This window comes from Sardina pilchardus, chromosome 5 (genome assembly GCF_963854185.1).
Source record: "Sardina pilchardus chromosome 5, fSarPil1.1, whole genome shotgun sequence".
Lineage (NCBI taxonomy): Eukaryota > Metazoa > Chordata > Actinopteri > Clupeiformes > Clupeidae > Sardina > Sardina pilchardus.
This window is the reverse complement of record NC_084998.1, coordinates 5,712,641-5,730,621: the sequence shown is the minus strand read 5'-3', so window position 1 is coordinate 5,730,621 and position 17,981 is coordinate 5,712,641. Positions and strand designations below refer to the sequence as shown.

Sequence of the window (17,981 nt, the reverse complement as noted above, 5' to 3'; positions counted from 1 at the left end):
GTGTACTGTAATTTGGTTCCGAGCAGTTTGTCATGAATTTATCCTAAACTAGGTTGTTTCGGAATATTTAAAGGGACTGAAACGTACAGCGAGCAAGGTCTGTAGGTGAAAAACTAAGTGGTACTCTTAGCACATCAGTCGATGTTTCCTGAGGGAAGCATTTCGTGTGACTCCTTGCTAAGACAGGCCGGATTTCACATCTGGTTGCACCGCTATCATTACTATTTACAGCATCCTTTTAATGTCACAACCTCTGCAGGGTTAAATTGTATGCATTTTATTCATTGAACATGAACGGATTTATCTGAGCGTTATGCAATATATGTGAATCGGAAGAACAGTAAGTGCATGTTGACAATGTCCGTTTTATATATCTGAGTATCCCATCGACCTCTGAGGAGTCCCTGCCTGCACTTGTCATTTACATTTCTGCATTCTGTGTAAGCTCTGTTTTGAGATGAAACGTATGACTTAGTGGATATTTGGAACTAGCTGTGGGATTGTTTTGCTGTTGTTTTTTACAGTGTGAAATTTAGTCAAGGCAGTGATCATAGGCTTCATATTGGGAAATTAGGGTAACTACATGATAAACAGATGTGTTGAGGTTTGTAGGCTATTATTAGCCTAAGGCTTATCTTACATGTAAAGACCAGATCATCACAATATTGTTGTATATTTTTTTTTATAAATGATTGATACTGATATTTGGGTCTACATCAAATCACTGGTGTCAGACAACCACTGGTAGCCTGTCTTTCTCTTACAGAGAAGGGCTGACAGTGTGTGGCTCCCATATTTAGTCCGTTGGTTCCCATGGGCAGTGTTCTGGCCTTGTCATCTCGCCCTGGGCGTCAGAACTCCCCATTTCCCCTGGACAGACCCGTCTCCAGGTGGGACCGAAGAGATGGCCGGCTTCCCAACCCAGGAAGCTTTGATGGCTTGCATCGCAGCTGTAAAGGTAAGTTTCACGTATAGGCTTACCATCTCTGTTGCAGGGGTTTAAAGGAATATGAACACAGTGTTATCATAGAGTATAACAGAAATATTGACTTTGTTTTGACAATACTATCTCTCGATACTGACAATATTTTTTACCTTTCTTTTCTATTACATCTAGATGTATTTCCACAACAAATTGAAGGTGTTAAAATGATTGTTAACAAGACTCTAAGCAGCTTTTTTAAGGTATGTTTGATCGGTTGTGTATTTGGGTCTGTTGGTTCTCAGAGTCTTAACAAGTTGGTTGCAAGGTGTTTGCATTATCATATGTATGAATGAAGTCACAAAATCAGGACAACAATGTATTGGTCAGATCTGAGCTACTGTATCACGTGAGCTTGAATTTAACTAGATCATTTCTTTCTCCAAAATGTAGGTTAGTCATACATTTCACCTGAGTGCAATTGCACCATCATGTTACCGCTTCCACGTAGAATATCTACAGACAGACAGTGACAGTAAAGACAAGGTAAGATCTTTCTAATAAGATATCATATTAGAAATCAGTTTTTCGTTCTATCTTTCATATTTGCCTGAATGACACAGCTTTTATATACTTTCAAATATTTCCTCTCAGGACAGCCCCATGCTGATTGGTGAAATTGATTCATCAGGGAGCCTAAATGCTCATTCTCTATTGCATCTGAGTGAGCGAATAAGGGCCAAAGCTGTTTTTCAGGTTTGAAAAATTACTGACTGAATTTACTAACCTCAACAGTTTTATATATCCATTGAAATGAAGATGCTCACAGTGACTTTTATCATGTTATTAGACCCAACAGTCCCAGTTTGTTACATGGCAGTTTGAGACTGAATACAGAGGAAATGACTTTACAGCTGCTGTTACCATGGCAAACCCAGATATTCTCAGAGAGTCAGGTGAGAAAGCGACTTGGCAGACACTTTTAAATGTCTAAGTGTAATCCATGAAAAATGAAGACATTGCGGATGTGATTTATTCTGTATGAGAGCTAGCACATGATATGTCGCCCAACAAGTTTTATTTTTTCCTTTTTAACCGGTTAGTTTCCAGTAGCATCGTTAGCACACTGATGATGAGATAAGATAAGATACAACTTTATTTAATCCCACCACAGGGAAATTTGCTTGTTACAACAGCCAGGGAAAATGGATCCAGCAATAACATGACAAAACAATAGAAGAATTAAAAAACAGATAGTTGGAAAGAACAGAATAGTGTACACATTATAAGGATGAAAATATACATGTAAGTATTATACAGACCAGAGGACATAAATAGAGAACCAAAAATGATACATGTATAATAGACATTGTACATATGAATAGGTCCACAGTTATTTATTGATTATGACAAATAACACTGCTGTGCTTCAAGACAGCGGTATTATAGAGCCTAATGGCAGATGGAATGAAAGACCTGCAGTAGCATTTCTTCTTACAAGATGGATGCAGCATTCTATTGCTAAAGGAGCTGCCTAACACTCCTGTCCCACTCTCTCACGGCGTACTCTATGGCTTCAGAACGTTGTGTTAGATTTGGAAAGGGTCAGGGGTAACAGGAAGCTTTAGCAGCAATCTGTGTGATTGTAGCAATTCTGTGTTTCATGGACTACAGTCATCATGGTGGCACACTTCCTCCAGAGTGTCTCTTCTCAGCTGGTTCTGGGGGGTGAATTGGTGTACCACCGTGGAAGGGCAGAGGAAGGAGGCATCCTCACTCTAGCTGGCCAATATTCAGGTGATAGTGCATATCAATATGATTAAAGTGAATGTATAACTATATCTGTGTTCAGATAGGGACAACACAGTTTGTGTTGCTTTCAACACATTGTTTTTGTTATTTATTACACTATATGTGTTGAAAATAACACAACTTGTGTTTTTTTTTTTTTTTAAACATATCTTTGTGTCCAGATAGGGACAGCACAGTTTGTGTTGTTTCCAACACATTCGTTTTGAAAGTGTACATAGAGCAGTATTGTGTAGTGATGTAGTAGGCCTTGTAATAATATCAGTGCCATTTTCCCAGGGCCCAACTGGGTGGCCACACTGAATGCTGGGAAGGGTGGCGCACATGCAAGCTACTACCACAGAGCAAATAAACAGGTATTATGAAAGGCTTTTTATTATTGTCTAGTTCTACGTAGTGCATTGGAGGGAAAACTAAAGCAATGGCTTTACCAGGTCCAAGTGGGAGTGGAGTTCGAAGCTAGCACCAGGACACAGGAGACAACTTTCTCATTTGGCTACCAAATGGAACTTCCAGAAGCTAACATGGTCTTCCGAGGTATGTCATCCAACAGTTTTTCCTATTCATGAGGTCTGCTGGGTCTTAATGGTGCACGAAAGGCCCTAGTACACTGGTTTGGAGCCGGAAACAAACCAGCGTATTAGAGCCTTTAGTGCAAGTAGCCCATAAACATAATGCCAATATCTTTTGTACCCTGTAATTTAAACACATGGAGAGATGCATGGAGTGATTCTTGTTGAATGACCTTCATATAAATCCATGTACGTGCAGTATTCACACGCAAGTTTTGAAATAATCTAAAACTTATCTTGTAGGAATGTTAGACAGCCGATGCATCATTGGTGGAGTTCTCGAGAAGCGCTTGTACCCTCTGCCTGCCACTCTGATCATGGGGGCCTTTGTCAATCACCGTGGCGACAAGCTTCAGGTTGGCCTGGGGGTCAATGTTGGCTAAATTCTGCCTCTCAGTCTTCATGACTCTCCTGCTCCCTTGCACACTAAACTGACACACTGGACTAATGGACCTCCTGTATACTAGCAACTCTGCCAGATGTATGTACACCTTAAGGCATTTGGCTGTGGTCGCAGCTCAGAGCACTCAACACTGCGGAATTATCTGGACGAGTGGAGCCATATTGGCTGTATGCATGTATCCCAAAAGCATATGGATGGTTTAGTGACCAGAACGCGGACTTTGGGCCAAACTCAGGGTGCGGTGTCAGTAGCCATGGTACGTGCAGAGAGGAGGACTCTGATGTGGTGACTATTAGACACACACTCTGACGCACAGAGAGCTTTGACCTCAAACTATGTTTTCCCCTTTTTGAAGTATACTTGCTGAAGAGCCACAGAAAGGTCCTCTGGTTTTCAATCCCCTTTGAGTAAATAAATGAATATTTCACATGCAGAATGCTGAATTCTGACATGTCAGAAACACTGTTGGTTATTCTCTATTGACCATAGAATTCTTTTTTTCTCTTCAGAGATATTGTGCATATTTTAAGGTGGTAATGTATGTGTAGCAAAATGTCGTACAATTTAGAAATACAAGAAATAATTGTTCACAAAGCTAAGCTAAAGGTTCACAAAGCTAAGCCATATAGAGAGTTCACATCCCATATGTATATAAAAAAAGGTATAAAACATTTTTCATCAATTCAGTCGGTCTAAATGTGGATGAATGGAATAACCACTGATTTATATGTCCATGGCAGCTTTATTCTTCTTTATGAGGTCAGTTATGTGGGATTCTCATCTGAAATTTAAATATGATGTTGCACTGAGTTGGAAATATTTGTTTTTGAAGTTGCTCTATGTCTAGGAAACTGTATGTCTCTGAACAAAACTTAAATGTATATCCTTGTTGCCACAGAAAGGGAGATATTTTTGGGACATATGCATACTAAATGGAACATGCACTAATTATTGTATTACAGGTATATGCTTTTTTAAAATTGATTTATTAATTTGTTTTTACAGTGTAACTAAATATATTTGCACGTCTGCTAATATATTTGGTTATATTTGGATTACTTGAATCTGACATGAAAGATATGTTGAACTAATTTATTTTAAATAAACAATATAACTTATCATTCATGTGACCTTGTGTTATTATTATTAGATACATTGTGTACGCCATAGCAGATTGCCTTTAGACTGATTTCTTTGATTTGATAGATTAATCATCTTAAAATGTGTGGGCCTGGTTGGGCTACTGTTACGGGTGAATGTTAATTCCTAAACTAAAGAGAAAAGTAGTAAACACAAACAAGGGAGCAACTGAATGAAATGGCCGGTTTATTGATAAATCAAAATAAGAGTTCAAAGAGACATTAACATAACAAAAATAATGTTAGGCTTGGCCTATGACAACGTAGACATGACAAACAGACAAACAAACAAGCCCCCCGGGCTATAAAATGAGCGTGGCCAGGTAGCGCCCCTGGACACCTCAGGCCACACAGGCCACACAAATACTCAACACGCTTAATATGACAAACCCGGCACACTCTGGCCACACTAAGCCAGGATGTGCTACACCATAGCCACTCAAACTCCCCAGTCTGGGAGAGTAGCCTAGTTGCCACGCTCGGCACGCACTGTAAACGTGGCACAACACAAAACACTACGCACAGTCATCCACAACTCTTACACAACCTTGGATGATGGCGGGCTCAAAGGCCCTGCTCCGAAGCCATCTGGGGCCTTTTAATGGCTGAGCAATAATTAGACCCAAGCAGGAACCACCCAGGCAATCAGAGGTGGCTGGGGCCTGGAAATGGAAAACAGCACACAGACGGCCAGAACACACTATAACAGCTACTATCCTTATTGATTGCACCTGTCTATAGCTTGCGGCCTGGGGTTACCTATCTTTCTCATTTACAACTTTTTCTTCCATCTTGCAGGCACCCACTTTGATTCTCTCACACTTGCACTGTCCTCTCTCTCCTCATTTGTGTCTCTATCTCTCTTTCTCTTTCTTTGTCTACTTCACCCTCTTTGCATCAATACACGCATGCATGCCACCACTCATATCAATTTCCCCTGAGGCATTTTGCTATTTGCTAACCTTTCGCTTTAATTAGACAACATAATGTTTGATTTGAAACGTGTTGTCCATGTCCCTCTTTATGTTTCAGTCTGGGAACGAGCTGACCATAACAATAGAACGCATTGTTTTGAATGTTGACATGTGATGTGTTGTGATATAAAAATATCACAATGGTTTCTATGACCACAAATGTTTTCAGCTACAGGTAGGAGTGTCAGAAGTGGCTAACACGTCACAGGTATAACCTGCCCATCTTGTTCTTTTTGCATAATGTGAAGTGAGGGCAAGGCCATACTGTCATTTACAGACACTCGTATTGTATCATGTCTGACAGCATATTCGCAAGTGTGTATAACAAATCTAGCAGAATAGAAAGGTGAGTGTTTGATTGTACATACTTAGTTGTACTAATGGAATCTGAATCCTTTTTGTCAATCTGGGATTTGCATTTGGATTGCTCTAGGCAAGTAGTTAAGGTATAAGTCCTGCTCGGTTTTATGGCTGTGTGGCTTGTTGCTGTAGTTGACGACAGCAACGTAATTCAAGATCATTTATCTTGTCAGCAGGAATGGATGATCAGTTACCAAAATGTATCATCAGTGGGCGAAAAGAGGATGCATGGTAAGTACATGAACTTCAATCTGTAAACGTATCTGTAGCCTGCTTGATATTTGTGTGAACAAGTCAGAATGACTCTCCTCACCTCTCTGAATTCTTAAGACATCACATTGCTAGAGAATATTGACTGATATAATTGTAGCCTTTGCTGAATATTACAAAATAACATTTCTATGAGAGTATTGCTCACAGCTCATTAAAACATGCTTTATAAAGACAGTATACGCCATGTCATATTCAGGGCCAATTGATGATACCCATCGCCAACTCATGATATCATACGTTTCGTGATTTATGAATTTTGGGAAGGAATCTCACTGACACTGACACACACTGAGACTGACATCGTTCCACATTAAAGGGACAGGTCTGAGAAATATCTGAGATATCCAATGGAGACAGCACAACATCAGTCATCATGCCTGGAGTGAAACTGTTTCGGCCACGGTGTAACCAAGCCCACCGAGATGTCCTCTCAGGGTTGTCTCTCTGGTGTCGTGGCACTCTGTGGTTTGATGTGGTTCCTCGGGTGTTGTCTTCCCTCAGAAGGTAATGCTTTAATAATTATTTCATCAATCAACTAAATAAACTAATTAGACATCATAGGAACCTAAAAGCATATTTCATATCATGCTGAGGAACTTGAGGCTTGCATTCATTTCTGAACACCTGTATTGCATGTTCTTGAATATGAGCTTGTTCTGTCCGATCATCATGCAGTCTAGTGGATCAGAATAAGCCTCACCTGCTTTTCAGATCTGAAATCTGAATAGTTACATCAAGTTTTTTGTCATGCTGGAGATGCTGTCTGGCATATTGGTGATTATCTCTGTAGATAATATGTCATATTTGATAGTGTGAGGTATATAGGCCTACTCATGTATATATGAAGCAGAGTCAACTTCTTATTTATGCATCTTGACATGCTCTATGTTACCACCAGGCTATGTTCAATTCATTGTGTTAAGATATTGAATCTCCAAAAATAGCCTACGGTACATTAAGCCCTGTCTTTCAGCACACGTAATGTGTCTTTGCTGTGTTACTGACGCACCTGCATGGGATAAAATATCATGCCTTGCAGGTGTTCTCTCCAGCCCACAAAACCTGAAAGTGGAAGTACTGGATTTTCATGCCCAGGTAGAATGGGAGTCGGGTCCGGGAAATCCAAGCAACACTTCATACGTGCTGGAACTCCAAGAATTTGGGTTTGTGTTCAATATTAGTTCCATTTAATGTGTTTTCTTTTGCACCAGTCACATGATGTTGTGGAAATGGCAGTATTTTTGTACTAATATTTCTATATGAACTATGATTTTAAAGGGAACAACAATGGACCAAAATTGAAAAATGCACCTCCATGTTGATTTGTGATTTGGATGACTTTGATGACCTGATGAAGAGCTACTTAATAAGAGTGAAAGCGGAATGGGGACAGGAAAGCTCTGAATACGCAAATATCTCCTCTTTTCAGCCTGATGCCGATAGTGAGTATAGTCAATCTTACATCTGTGAAGTTAGATGTAGTTCTGTGCATGAAATTGCATTGTAGGAAAATGTTATACGTATTCCTTGGTGTTTTTTGATGTGTTCTTCAGCTTGGAACCTTTTGTGCGATTAAACATTGAGAATGTCCACTTTTGCTGCATGCATGAACTTTAGAGAACATACACACAATATTGAAAGCATCAATATTGAAAACTCTTAAATGTTTTATTTTTTTCAATACATAATTGTCTACTTTTCAGCTCGGTTCAGCCCTCCTTCATTAAATGTGATGGTTCAAGAGGGATCCATCTTCGCTGATATTCATCACCCTGTCACAAAAAAGATGAAGGGACTAAAGTTTAATATATACCTCTATCGGAATGCGTCTGGACAGCAGACAAAGGTAGGGAAGAACCAACTGGACTTGACGAGTTTAGACATCCTTAGACAACCTTACCGTTTGCTGCTGTAAAGAGAAACCTGCATGGGAACGGCATGATTCAAATTCAGTAACTCACTCCAGAGGATGCGCATTATATTTTTATTTTGTCTTGGAACAGGTGACAGAGAAAATATCCGCTGAGGGAGCTCACTCTTTTCACAACCTACCTCCTGATCGGTACTGCCTGAGGGTTTCCGTGCACAACTACCGTAACAGTTTGCAGCAAGAGTTTGCAGAGGAATGTATTATCTTCCACCCAGGTATGTAACGTCACAACCCACATTACAATAGTTTCTCATGAAAAACAAAAGGCCGGGTTTGACCATGTTGTTTTTGAATCTCAGCAGATGAATGGCCTTCAGTGAGTGTGGCACTGGGTGTGTCACCCCTTCTTTTGGTCCTTCCTGCTGGACTGATTGTAATGTTGGTATTGTGCTACCTATGGTCCAAATACCCCAAAACTCCACAGGCTCTGGTACGTTCATTCTATACATTCAGAAACGTCATCATGTCTCTTTGATTTCTTGTTATCAATTTTCCAAGAAAGGAAACAAAATGGCAATTTAATGTGTACATTTTGATGCACTGTGTCTCACAGAAAGTCAGACATCGGGAGTCCAAATTGCTGCAGGTCATTCCTGACAAGACCAGAGCTGTGGCAATCTCACACCAGACGTGGGATGATGGTGAAACTGTCGTCTACGTGTTGAAACATGAAGAGGACAACTGCTCAGCCTCTAAGACAGGCTCGACCTACATAAGGGGCAGAAGGTCACTTTACTGTGAAGAGGAGGATGATGAAGAGGAGGATAATGATGACGATGAGGATGATGAAGGTGATAAATGCCCTCGTGACTCTGCTGGTTACGGGCTGGAGCCGGACAGCAGTGAGGAGGGAGCCCTTGAGGGGAGCACACCATCACGCGCCGCTGCCTGCGTAAACGAGACCGAAGAATTGGAAGGAAATGAACATCCAAGTCCATACATGGAGAGACGGATGGTTGGTGCGCAGTGGCAGGTCCATGTCCCATTAGGCTCTGTCAATATTCAGGCAGCCAGGAGTGCGGAAAGCCTAGAATTCATAGAGGAAACAGCAGAATCACCTCCAAATATTTCATCAGAGAGCCTAGTGTCCATAGAAGAAACATCAGAAATACCCCCAAACAGTTCATCGGGCTATGAGCCACGGCAAACACTTCCAAACAGTTCATCGGGCTATGAGCCATGGCAAACACTTCCAAACAGTTCATCGGGCTATGAAACCCGTCCATTGATCTGTGATAACAGTGAAGAAAACCAGTGAGTTGGGGCATCGCACCCATCGTGGATCCTGTTCTAGCTCCTATCTCAACAGGACTGATCGCAGGACTGTCTTCTGTCTGTCTGGTGTACGGACCGGTGCTACCAAAGACTCTGTTTGACACTTTGTGATTACCTGCCTCTCTGCCCAGTGAGTGTTGGCCACAGCATGTCACCACAGTCCTCCTCGCAAGTACCTTGGGCGAATCCAGACAAACCTGTTAGCCAATTAGAATTTGCTCTGCAGGTCAGTCTGTCAAGGAGGCCATTGACACCCTTTTCCAATGTTCCAAAACCCCATGCACCAATCACAATCGCTTATCCAGTATGGGGCGGGCTTTATGAGAGAACGAGCAATGCTCTAAAGATAAAGTGACTGATGACTGCGCTGATAGAGACTCGGTGAAACAGATATGCACATGTGTTGAGTAAACAACTGCTTTCAAAACCTTTGTTTACAAGAAAGAATTGTGATTGCTGCACTTTTGGAATGATTTTATAAGTGTTTAATACACCAATTTAAGTTGATCTTCACTGTTGGTAATGCCCTTGGAAGTCATATGTTAATGAAGTCTTTCCAGAATCCCTCTCAATATCAATGGAGATTTGAAAGGGATCTGGTGTTAACAGGTTACCTCACCAATATGTACTGTACTGTACTGTACGGCCATCACCAAGTTGCACCCGTTTTGGAGCATGAAAATGGAATGCCATTTTTATGGTGACATTTGTTTTTCTTCTTCTTCTTCTTCTTCTTCTTAGTAGTAGTAGTAGTAGTAGTAGTAGTAGTAGTAGTAATAGCAATACTAGCTGCAGCAACATAGACACAGTTTTATAGATGCACTTTTGTTGCTGCACTGGTCAAATATTACATGGTGCTAGTTTTTATGTATCATATGGATTCCACGAAGCAAATGAGAGTTTAATTGAAATGTTTTTTTTTTCTTGTACAGATGTTTGATATTTTATGTGTAAATATACTTGCAGTAATATATACTTGTACATAGCAGATTTTTACATTTTGTCAAATGTTGCCAGTGTTAGGGTGTGTGTGGTGAGTGATGAACATATTGTGGTTTAAGATCTGAATAAAGTCACATGGAAAGTATTTATACAAATCATAAAATATTTAATTGATTTATTTATATCCATTCATTATGTAAACGTATATACACATATGTACAAAGGGAAAGTGTGTCCCATCATTGTTTCATTTGCTTTCCGCTAAACAGTGATGAGAAAAAATTATTCTTCTCCTCTCCGCGTAAACGCAAGGACTTGCTGGTGCGTGTTCCTCTCTGGAGGGGGGCGGCCATCTTCTTTCTGTCCTCCTCTTGTTGTTGGACTTGTTGAGAAATGACTAGCCGCATGTCCTCCTAGATAGACAAAAAAATATTATAATTAATTTATTAATTAATTTATTATTATTTATTTATTTTAAAAGAAACTTATTTCTATATCACATAAATATGTCTTAATGCAGGCATGTGCCAGGTCAGTAAAGTCAGAGACTGTATGAAAGAAATGTTCCTTGCTGTAATCCCTGATATCAACAGCATGACTGACCTGCCACGCATCCACTTCCTGAGATAGTGCCACCTTGTGTTTGATGGTGCTGAGCAGCTGGATGTTGAGAGAATCTCTGTCTTGCCGTGTTTTAAGCAATTCGTCTTCCAAAGAACTAAAAACAAAAAGCATGCTCATGATGCTGTCTCCCATTGTCAGCTAATCTATGATAAGATGGTGAGCGATAACATCTACATTGAAAAGACAATGCCACTATTTGTTCTCAGCCAGTCACCTGAATGCCAGCAGTAAGCCTTTTATTTTTTTTTACCTGTAGCTGGGTTTTCCAGGACTGCTTCGAAATGGCTTCACCTCTTCCCTCAGTGACCGCAGTTCCTCCTCTTTGCTCTGTAACTGTTGCACAAAACACATTTAGTCCTGCGTGTGGTCAGACCAGAGTCATTTGAATGTGTTATAACAGGCAAATGCATATGCGCTCCTATCAGGCAAACCTCTTGATTCAGTTTCTGGAGTTCGGCTTCTCTCATTTGCAGGACTTCTGAGTGGGCCAAGAGGGCTTCTTTGGCCTACAGTCAGAAGGACACTTTATGAGTATAACGATTCACACTGAAGTGAAAACACACTCTGAACAGGCTCAACTCTTCTCAGTGAATGATTGATGTTTCATTTCAACAATGCTCACACACCAAAATAGTGGCAATGACATCCCTTGAACGTTCACTATCTATCTCTCAAAATTGGGATATATATATATATATATACACGTCTTTGGTGTCCACAGTCACACTCTACTCTATCACATTCAGACAGCATGTGTTCTGTGTTGTAGTCCAGGCTATAGGCGTCACAGCTGGGGGGAGCCAGAGAGTACCTGGGACTGCTGGATCTCGCACTGCAGCGAGAGCGGGAAGCTGGTGGTCTCTCCCAGGCTCACCTCCTCCCCCAGGGCCTGCACCCTCTGCTGCAGCGTGCGGTTGTGCGTCTGCAGCCGGAACACCGCGCTGTGCTCCTGCTCCAGCTGCCACAGACAGCCAGAAGAGAGGGAGAGGGAGAGGGAGAGGAGTGCAGCTGCTCAGCTGAGGCGTGCGTGCGTGCTGTAGTCTCAGAGCTCAGGCTCGCTACAGCACACAGCCAAGCCTACAGAAATGTGACGTGTGGCCACTCAAGTACAGTGACTCTCAGTGATGCTAAAGGATCCTGTCAGACCGTGGAAAAGTCCACATCTCTCTCTCTCGCTCTCTCTCTTCTCTCTCTCTCTCTCTCTCTCTCTCTCTCTCTCTCTCTCTCTCTCTCTCTTTCTCTCTCTCATTTACATTTATAAGTATGCATGTCTTTGAGAAAATTAAAGTATTTTCCAGAGTAAGTTTTCTCACTCTTGACCATCTCATTTCCAAAGCGTTGCTCACCTCCGATTCCTTGTCCAGCAGACTGGACTGCAGGTCGGCCACCTTCTCTCTCAGCATGTCTCTCTCTGAGCGCAACCTGTCGTTATCGTCCTGTGTCGACTGCAGCCGTTTGTCCAGGTTACTGTACCGTTCCTGCGCCACTCGGATCTGTGTACAGTGAAGCGGAGGAAGTGTCCTTTTGTCAGATACGTGACTTACAAGACAAGAGCTCTTTTCTAAAGCGCTATATCCACTATATATATATATTTATAAATATATTTAGTTTTGTTTTCCTGAAAGTAATTTCAGTTGAACTGTAATTGGGTTATTGTTATATGATTTATCTTTACTCAATCACAACAAGACAACCGCTCTTTTTTGATATTACCTGAAATACACAATAAAATAACATTATATTAATGTTTCAAAAATTGATTTATAGTGTTTTGGAAAAGAGCTCTTTATGTGTAATATCATGATACCTATGTTTGGGTAAGAGATGTAGTCATGTGCTTTGTGTGTGCTTAAGTTTTTTTGTATGCTCATGTCACCCAAGCATGCTTTAAAGTGGCATAGATTGAGGCAGGCATACCACAACAATACACATTAGACGGTCATCAGACATGTTAAAACATTAAAATGGACTCATTGTCCTGTTTTAAACGGTCATCTAATTATGTAACCAGGGTGCTTGTTATATGATACACCTTTTCACATCAGTATGTTTAAATATAGAACAAACAATGACATTTACAATGGTGAAAAGACATTCCACAGCTGAAATGAATGTTAAACACTTTGGCGGTGACATCATCCTGGCGTGACATGACGCTGAATGACTGAGTGACTGCATGTGCATTGTGTCTCTGCTGTGATTGCAACATCACCTCGGCCTGTAGACTGTCCGCCCTGACAGAACTAATGGAGCGTGTGAAGCTGTTTTCCTCCATCTCCTCCCGCAGTCTGCGCAGCTCTGAGTGCAGCGATTGCTCCTGTGACACCGACTGAAACACAGAGGGGGGGGGGGGGGGGGGGGGGGGGGGGAGGGAGAGGGGGGTCTCCTGAGGCAATGTTGCTTAGGCCTGTTTCTAAACTCACTCTGATATAGGTCACTGGTATTTTAACCTGTTTCGCCACATTCTTTGAGAGGCGTGGGGTATAAAGGGGTTGAGCGTGTATAACCTATATAACCTACTGTTACCACACTCATTTTCCTTTTTCACTTGTTACCCATACATTCTTTACCACCAATTTAATGTAATCAGGAGACGTAAACAAACAAACTTTGCGCCTCCAGGGCGCAGATATAGATAGATCGATATGATATATAGATAGATAGATAGATAGATAAATAGATAGATAGACAGATAGATGATAGATAGATAGATAGATAGATAGATAGATAGATATTTTATTGATCCCCAAGGGGAAATTCAAGATGTCTGACCTCTGCCAACTGTTCCACCAGCTTCTGGTTGTGGTTGGACAGCTGTGTGAGCTGGTGGCTCTCCTCGCGGCGGCGGTCGCGGCCCTGGGCGTGCTGCTGCTCCAGCTGTTTCCGCAGGGCGGCCAGGTCGGCCTGCAGCTCGGCCTCCCGCTGGGACGCCTCCATCTCACACACCTCCAGCCGCCGCTGCACCACGTGCTTCTCCTGCTGCACGGCCTGACAAAACACACGCACACACGTAAACATGGAAACACATAAACACAGGCACACACACACACACACACACACACACACACGGAGAAACACACAGACACAGACACAGACACAGACACACACACACACACACACTCATGGAGAAACACACAGACACACACACACACACAACCACGGGTGCGCACATAAACACACACATGGAGAAAAACAGACACACATACAGTACACACACATGGAGAAACACACAGACACACAACCACGGGCACACACATAAACATACACATGAAGAAAAACACAGACATCTACACACACAACTATGGGCACGCACACACATTAAGCACAGACAAACACATAAGTGCCCACATACAGACACACACTCACACAAACACACACACAAACACGGACACATAAAGACAGACACACACAGGCACACACACAAACACAGACACACAGTCACATACACACATGCATGTAGGAGAAACACGCAGATATGAACACACATACACACATGGACAAACACACAAACAAGGACACACACATAAACACACACACACACACACTCACACACACGCATATACACACACACACACACATACGTACATTGATACACATATGAATGTCTGCTCATTCATCAGCTTTTTCCAAACAAATTCAAAGAAGCTTGACCAAACACAGCATTCAAGGTCATTTCCGTTAAAACAGCAACGCTAATACCCCATACAAACAGCCAAAAAGCTCTCTCAGTTAAAACGTAATTAATGACAGCAACCAAACAAATTCGCTGACATGAGTCCAAACTATGACTGCCTGCCTCACTGGTGGGTGGTACACTGTACCTCCATCTCCTTCTCCTTCTGCTCCAGCTGGAAGGTCAGCTCCTCGTTCCTCTCCAGCAAGGCCTGCCCGAGCTCGGCAGCCAGGATCAGGTCACTCTCCATCAGCTCGGGGCTGCTATCGTCCTGCGGCAGGTCTGTGAGTGCCTCAGGGACCACCCCCGGGGCCATTGTCCGTTTGGTGGAGGAAGACGACGAGGAGAAAGGGAAGAAGGAGTCCTCCAGGCTTGGAGAAGGCAGGGTCTCCTTCTTCGGGGAAAACATTCGGTTGTGTGCTGTCGCTGATACTGGACTGTGACTCCCAGACGTTTCACAGATAAACGAGCTGACAGTCACACTTCATGAGACACCATCAGTAAATTCCAGTCAGTTCTATGATATATAGCAAACTATTTGGCACGCACAGTGGCCACAAGAGAATAATTGTGTAAGTTGAAGTGATGGTTATGGTTGGTTATCAAGTGCATGTGGCAAGTCAGGTTTGAAGCTTAAAATTCCCACGCAACAGACAGTGTGACACATGCAGCCACGCAGTCAGTATGTACCCATGCACCGCTGGTTTGGTGACCAAACGTTGCTCAAGCTCTGACAATGATCCCAGTCTCTTGTGGTTGTTTTGACTGATGAGTTCTCCTTCAGAAAGCTGAGACTTCTTAGTGTAACCAAGTGGTAATCCTGTAGGTATCCTGAAACAACACATTCATGACTAAACAGGTTTTTATATGATCCACATATAAAACAACACCCTTGTCAACTGCATGCAAAATAATTACAGTACTTCTGATGACTGTGTCACAGGCAGGTTATCACAGTAAGCAAAACAGGCAAGAAAAAAAGTCAGATGTGGATCATGAGACATTGAGTACAGGAATACATTTACTCTTCAGTTGCCTTGAAACCATGTCTTTTGTTGCCTGTTCTCAACTATTGTGAGGGTGACCGCAATGGAAGTGTAGTAGTGTTTCAACACATTCCACAAGTTATTCAAGACTTCTCATGGACCTGCTGCTCCACCCTGCAGTCACAGTGTCTGTCTGACAGGTTTTGTTTCCCTGGGATAAAAACCTAATGCTTCTTTAAAAGGATGGTCAAAGCTAAATTATTCAGACTGTGAATGATTGAAATAAAATGACCAAGAGGAAATCAATTGATCTTCCATACTGAGAGATGCTGGTGTTGTCGCAAACATTTCCTCTACTGGCTGCCAGTCAGGAAATACATATTGTCTTTCACTTGTCTTACAGTAGGTCAGGTAACTCATGTAGGAATCCACATACCTTACATTCTTATATCCTGTCACTTACAGACTAGATTGAATAAAAAAGATCCTTAATGATGCTGCCGGTTGTACCTGTGACATTAATGCCAGTGACACTGCTTTCATTTAAATACAACTCCAACAAAATACAATATAATACGTTAAAGACACCTGACCTCAGATGGAGGTAGCTACACAGTATCAGTGAGACAACATTTAGTTCCAACCAACCAAAAGTCAGTTCACGGACTTGCAGGTCTGCGTGTGTTTTTCTTACCTGGTGGCTTCCTGGTGCACTCCTGGCTCATGTGGCATTAAGTCAGTGGTTGCCGTGGAGCAGCTGTTTCCCTGTATTCTGACCACACCCATGTTTGATGACATCACTTGGGAACAAGTGGGAGGGGCCGAGAGACAGGGAGACAGAAACCGGTAGACCATGATGGCGGCAACACCTTCAAGAAGAATGATAAAGGATGGGTGGACAATGGACATGCCTCTGCGTTTTTTTTACATTTACATAAATGAAAATGGCTGGGTTAAATGCATGCAAACATTCAGTTTGTTATTATTACCAACACCAAAATAGTTCCCTTCTCAACAAAAACCTAAAATTATCCATAGATATTTTCTTTTACATAGGATGTCCATTAAATGATAAATAATATATGAATGATAAATTATGAATTATTGCAATTATTATTTAATACAGATTAGCCATCAAAAGAAAGTTGTGTTATGATGAACTGGTGTTTCCTGGTGCATTTTCCATTAGAGGCACATGGTGGCAGGAGAAGGTTCCCAATAGCACCAAAGTCAGGCCTCAGAGAGAAACACATGAATAGCACCAAGCTAGTCAGGCCTCAGAGAGAAACACATGAATAGCACCAAGCTAGTTAGGCCTAAGAGAGAAACACATGAATAGCACCAAGCTAGTCAGGCCTCAGAGAGAAACACATGAATAGCACCAAGCTAGTCAGGCCTCAGAGTGAAACACATGAATGTCTGAACTGAAGACTCATGACGACAAAGATGTGGAGCATCACTTCACATCAGAGCTATGATTTTATTTTTGCCAGATAAATGGTAGCCACAGAAATAAAGAAACTAATGTTTAGCAACCAAAGGCTGACATAAATGCATTCAACAAAATATAAACAGTTAACTTAATATGGGTTTTTTTTGTATAGTTTATAACATCTCAAACAGCACAAATAACACTCTTTTCCTTTATTTTCCAGAAATACTTTCTTGTTGGGACATTATTTTATTGCTATTAAGTCGACTACATCTCCAATCCTCTCTGAAATGGGCAACTAAAAGCTCACAATAATATTGGTCATTGGTCAGTGCTTTTTTCTCTGGTGCCTTTAAGGGATGATTAAAACACATATTGTACACATTTTGGGCAATTTGTGTACTTGTATAGGACATGTAGTACTCCGAACAATAGAAATGGAAATCATTGGCAGTGTTACTCATCATGATCTTTTATGGCCAACAGTTACAGGCACGGCCCTTCCTGTCAACGTGAGGGTGGACTGACTGACTATCTCACATGAAAACGATAACAATGGAACTGTACAAATGATTTAAGGCTAGACAGATAGCGAAAGGACAGAGATTGATTTGAAACAGTCATTTAAAAAAAAATGTTTTGAGACAGACAGAATGGCATGTTACAA

General features: G+C 41.7%; 3 protein-coding genes across 12 annotated transcripts; 2 read left to right on the top strand and 1 right to left on the bottom strand.

Moving 5' to 3' along the window:
* The first annotated feature begins 213 nt into the window (after positions 1–213).
* Positions 214–4,827, top strand: si:dkey-71l1.1 (uncharacterized protein LOC569883 homolog). 2 transcript variants are annotated; one of them, XM_062536098.1, is made up of 10 exons: positions 214–340; positions 767–958; positions 1,118–1,185; positions 1,376–1,468; positions 1,577–1,678; positions 1,773–1,878; positions 2,597–2,719; positions 3,011–3,087; positions 3,166–3,268; positions 3,547–4,827. In XM_062536098.1, the coding sequence occupies exons 2-10, from the start codon at positions 814–816 to the stop codon at positions 3,684–3,686; spliced, it is 957 nt and encodes a 318-aa protein (XP_062392082.1). In that variant the 5' UTR covers positions 214–340; positions 767–813; the 3' UTR covers positions 3,687–4,827. The 2 variants fall into 2 exon arrangements, with proteins under 2 accessions (XP_062392082.1, XP_062392081.1); XM_062536097.1 differs by lacking the exon at positions 214–340 and having other exon boundaries at positions 712–958.
* A 1,262-nt stretch (positions 4,828–6,089) lies between these two features.
* Positions 6,090–10,741, top strand: crfb12 (cytokine receptor family member B12). Of its 7 annotated transcripts, none has more exons than XM_062536088.1 (9): positions 6,090–6,165; positions 6,356–6,410; positions 6,769–6,956; positions 7,505–7,615; positions 7,731–7,894; positions 8,156–8,298; positions 8,456–8,597; positions 8,685–8,812; positions 8,936–10,741. In XM_062536088.1, the coding sequence occupies exons 3-9, from the start codon at positions 6,826–6,828 to the stop codon at positions 9,638–9,640; spliced, it is 1,524 nt and encodes a 507-aa protein (XP_062392072.1). In that variant the 5' UTR covers positions 6,090–6,165; positions 6,356–6,410; positions 6,769–6,825; the 3' UTR covers positions 9,641–10,741. The 7 variants fall into 7 exon arrangements, with proteins under 7 accessions (XP_062392072.1, XP_062392068.1, XP_062392069.1 ...); XM_062536084.1 differs by having other exon boundaries at positions 8,682–8,812; positions 8,936–10,739; XM_062536085.1 differs by having other exon boundaries at positions 6,110–6,165; positions 6,353–6,410; positions 8,682–8,812; positions 8,936–10,739.
* An 18-nt stretch (positions 10,742–10,759) lies between these two features.
* bicdl2 (BICD family like cargo adaptor 2) lies at positions 10,760–16,605 on the bottom strand. Of its 3 annotated transcripts, none has more exons than XM_062536095.1 (10): positions 16,577–16,605; positions 15,045–15,727; positions 13,996–14,211; positions 13,436–13,552; positions 12,570–12,716; positions 12,035–12,181; positions 11,655–11,729; positions 11,474–11,556; positions 11,203–11,317; positions 10,760–11,012 (listed from the first exon to the last, which is right to left on the bottom strand). In XM_062536095.1, exons 2-10 carry the CDS (start codon positions 15,303–15,305, stop codon positions 10,839–10,841), a joined length of 1,335 nt encoding a protein of 444 aa, XP_062392079.1. In that variant the 5' UTR covers positions 15,306–15,727; positions 16,577–16,605; the 3' UTR covers positions 10,760–10,838. The 3 variants fall into 3 exon arrangements, with proteins under 3 accessions (XP_062392079.1, XP_062392077.1, XP_062392080.1); XM_062536093.1 differs by lacking the exon at positions 16,577–16,605 and adding an exon at positions 16,319–16,473; XM_062536096.1 differs by lacking the exons at positions 12,035–12,181; positions 16,577–16,605 and adding an exon at positions 16,319–16,477.
* Between the last annotated feature and the right edge of the window lie 1,376 nt (positions 16,606–17,981).

What these genes read in the sequence shown, in the direction of transcription:
- si:dkey-71l1.1 (XM_062536098.1), top strand. Translation starts at nt 814, where the DNA reads ATGGGCAGTGTTCTGGCCTTGTCATCTCGCCCTGGGCGTCAGAACTCC. An exon ending in ACCACAGAGCAAATAAACAG is followed by an intron (nt 3,088 to 3,165) that starts GTATTATGAAAG and finishes TGGCTTTACCAG; the next exon opens with GTCCAAGTGGGAGTGGAGTT. An exon ending in AGCTAACATGGTCTTCCGAG is followed by an intron (nt 3,269 to 3,546) that starts GTATGTCATCCA and finishes CTTATCTTGTAG; the next exon opens with GAATGTTAGACAGCCGATGC.
- crfb12 (XM_062536087.1), top strand. Translation starts at nt 6,826, where the DNA reads ATGCCTGGAGTGAAACTGTTTCGGCCACGGTGTAACCAAGCCCACCGA. An exon ending in TTTTCAGCCTGATGCCGATA is followed by an intron (nt 7,895 to 8,155) that starts GTGAGTATAGTC and finishes TCTACTTTTCAG; the next exon opens with CTCGGTTCAGCCCTCCTTCA. An exon ending in CCAAAACTCCACAGGCTCTG is followed by an intron (nt 8,813 to 8,935) that starts GTACGTTCATTC and finishes TGTGTCTCACAG; the next exon opens with AAAGTCAGACATCGGGAGTC.
- bicdl2 (XM_062536095.1), bottom strand. Translation starts at nt 15,305, where the DNA reads ATGTTTTCCCCGAAGAAGGAGACCCTGCCTTCTCCAAGCCTGGAGGAC. An exon ending in AGAAGGAGAAGGAGATGGAG is followed by an intron (nt 14,212 to 15,044) that starts GTACAGTGTACC and finishes GTGTTTTGTCAG; the next exon opens with GCCGTGCAGCAGGAGAAGCA. An exon ending in TGCTGGACAAGGAATCGGAG is followed by an intron (nt 12,182 to 12,569) that starts GTGAGCAACGCT and finishes TGTCTGTGGCAG; the next exon opens with CTGGAGCAGGAGCACAGCGC.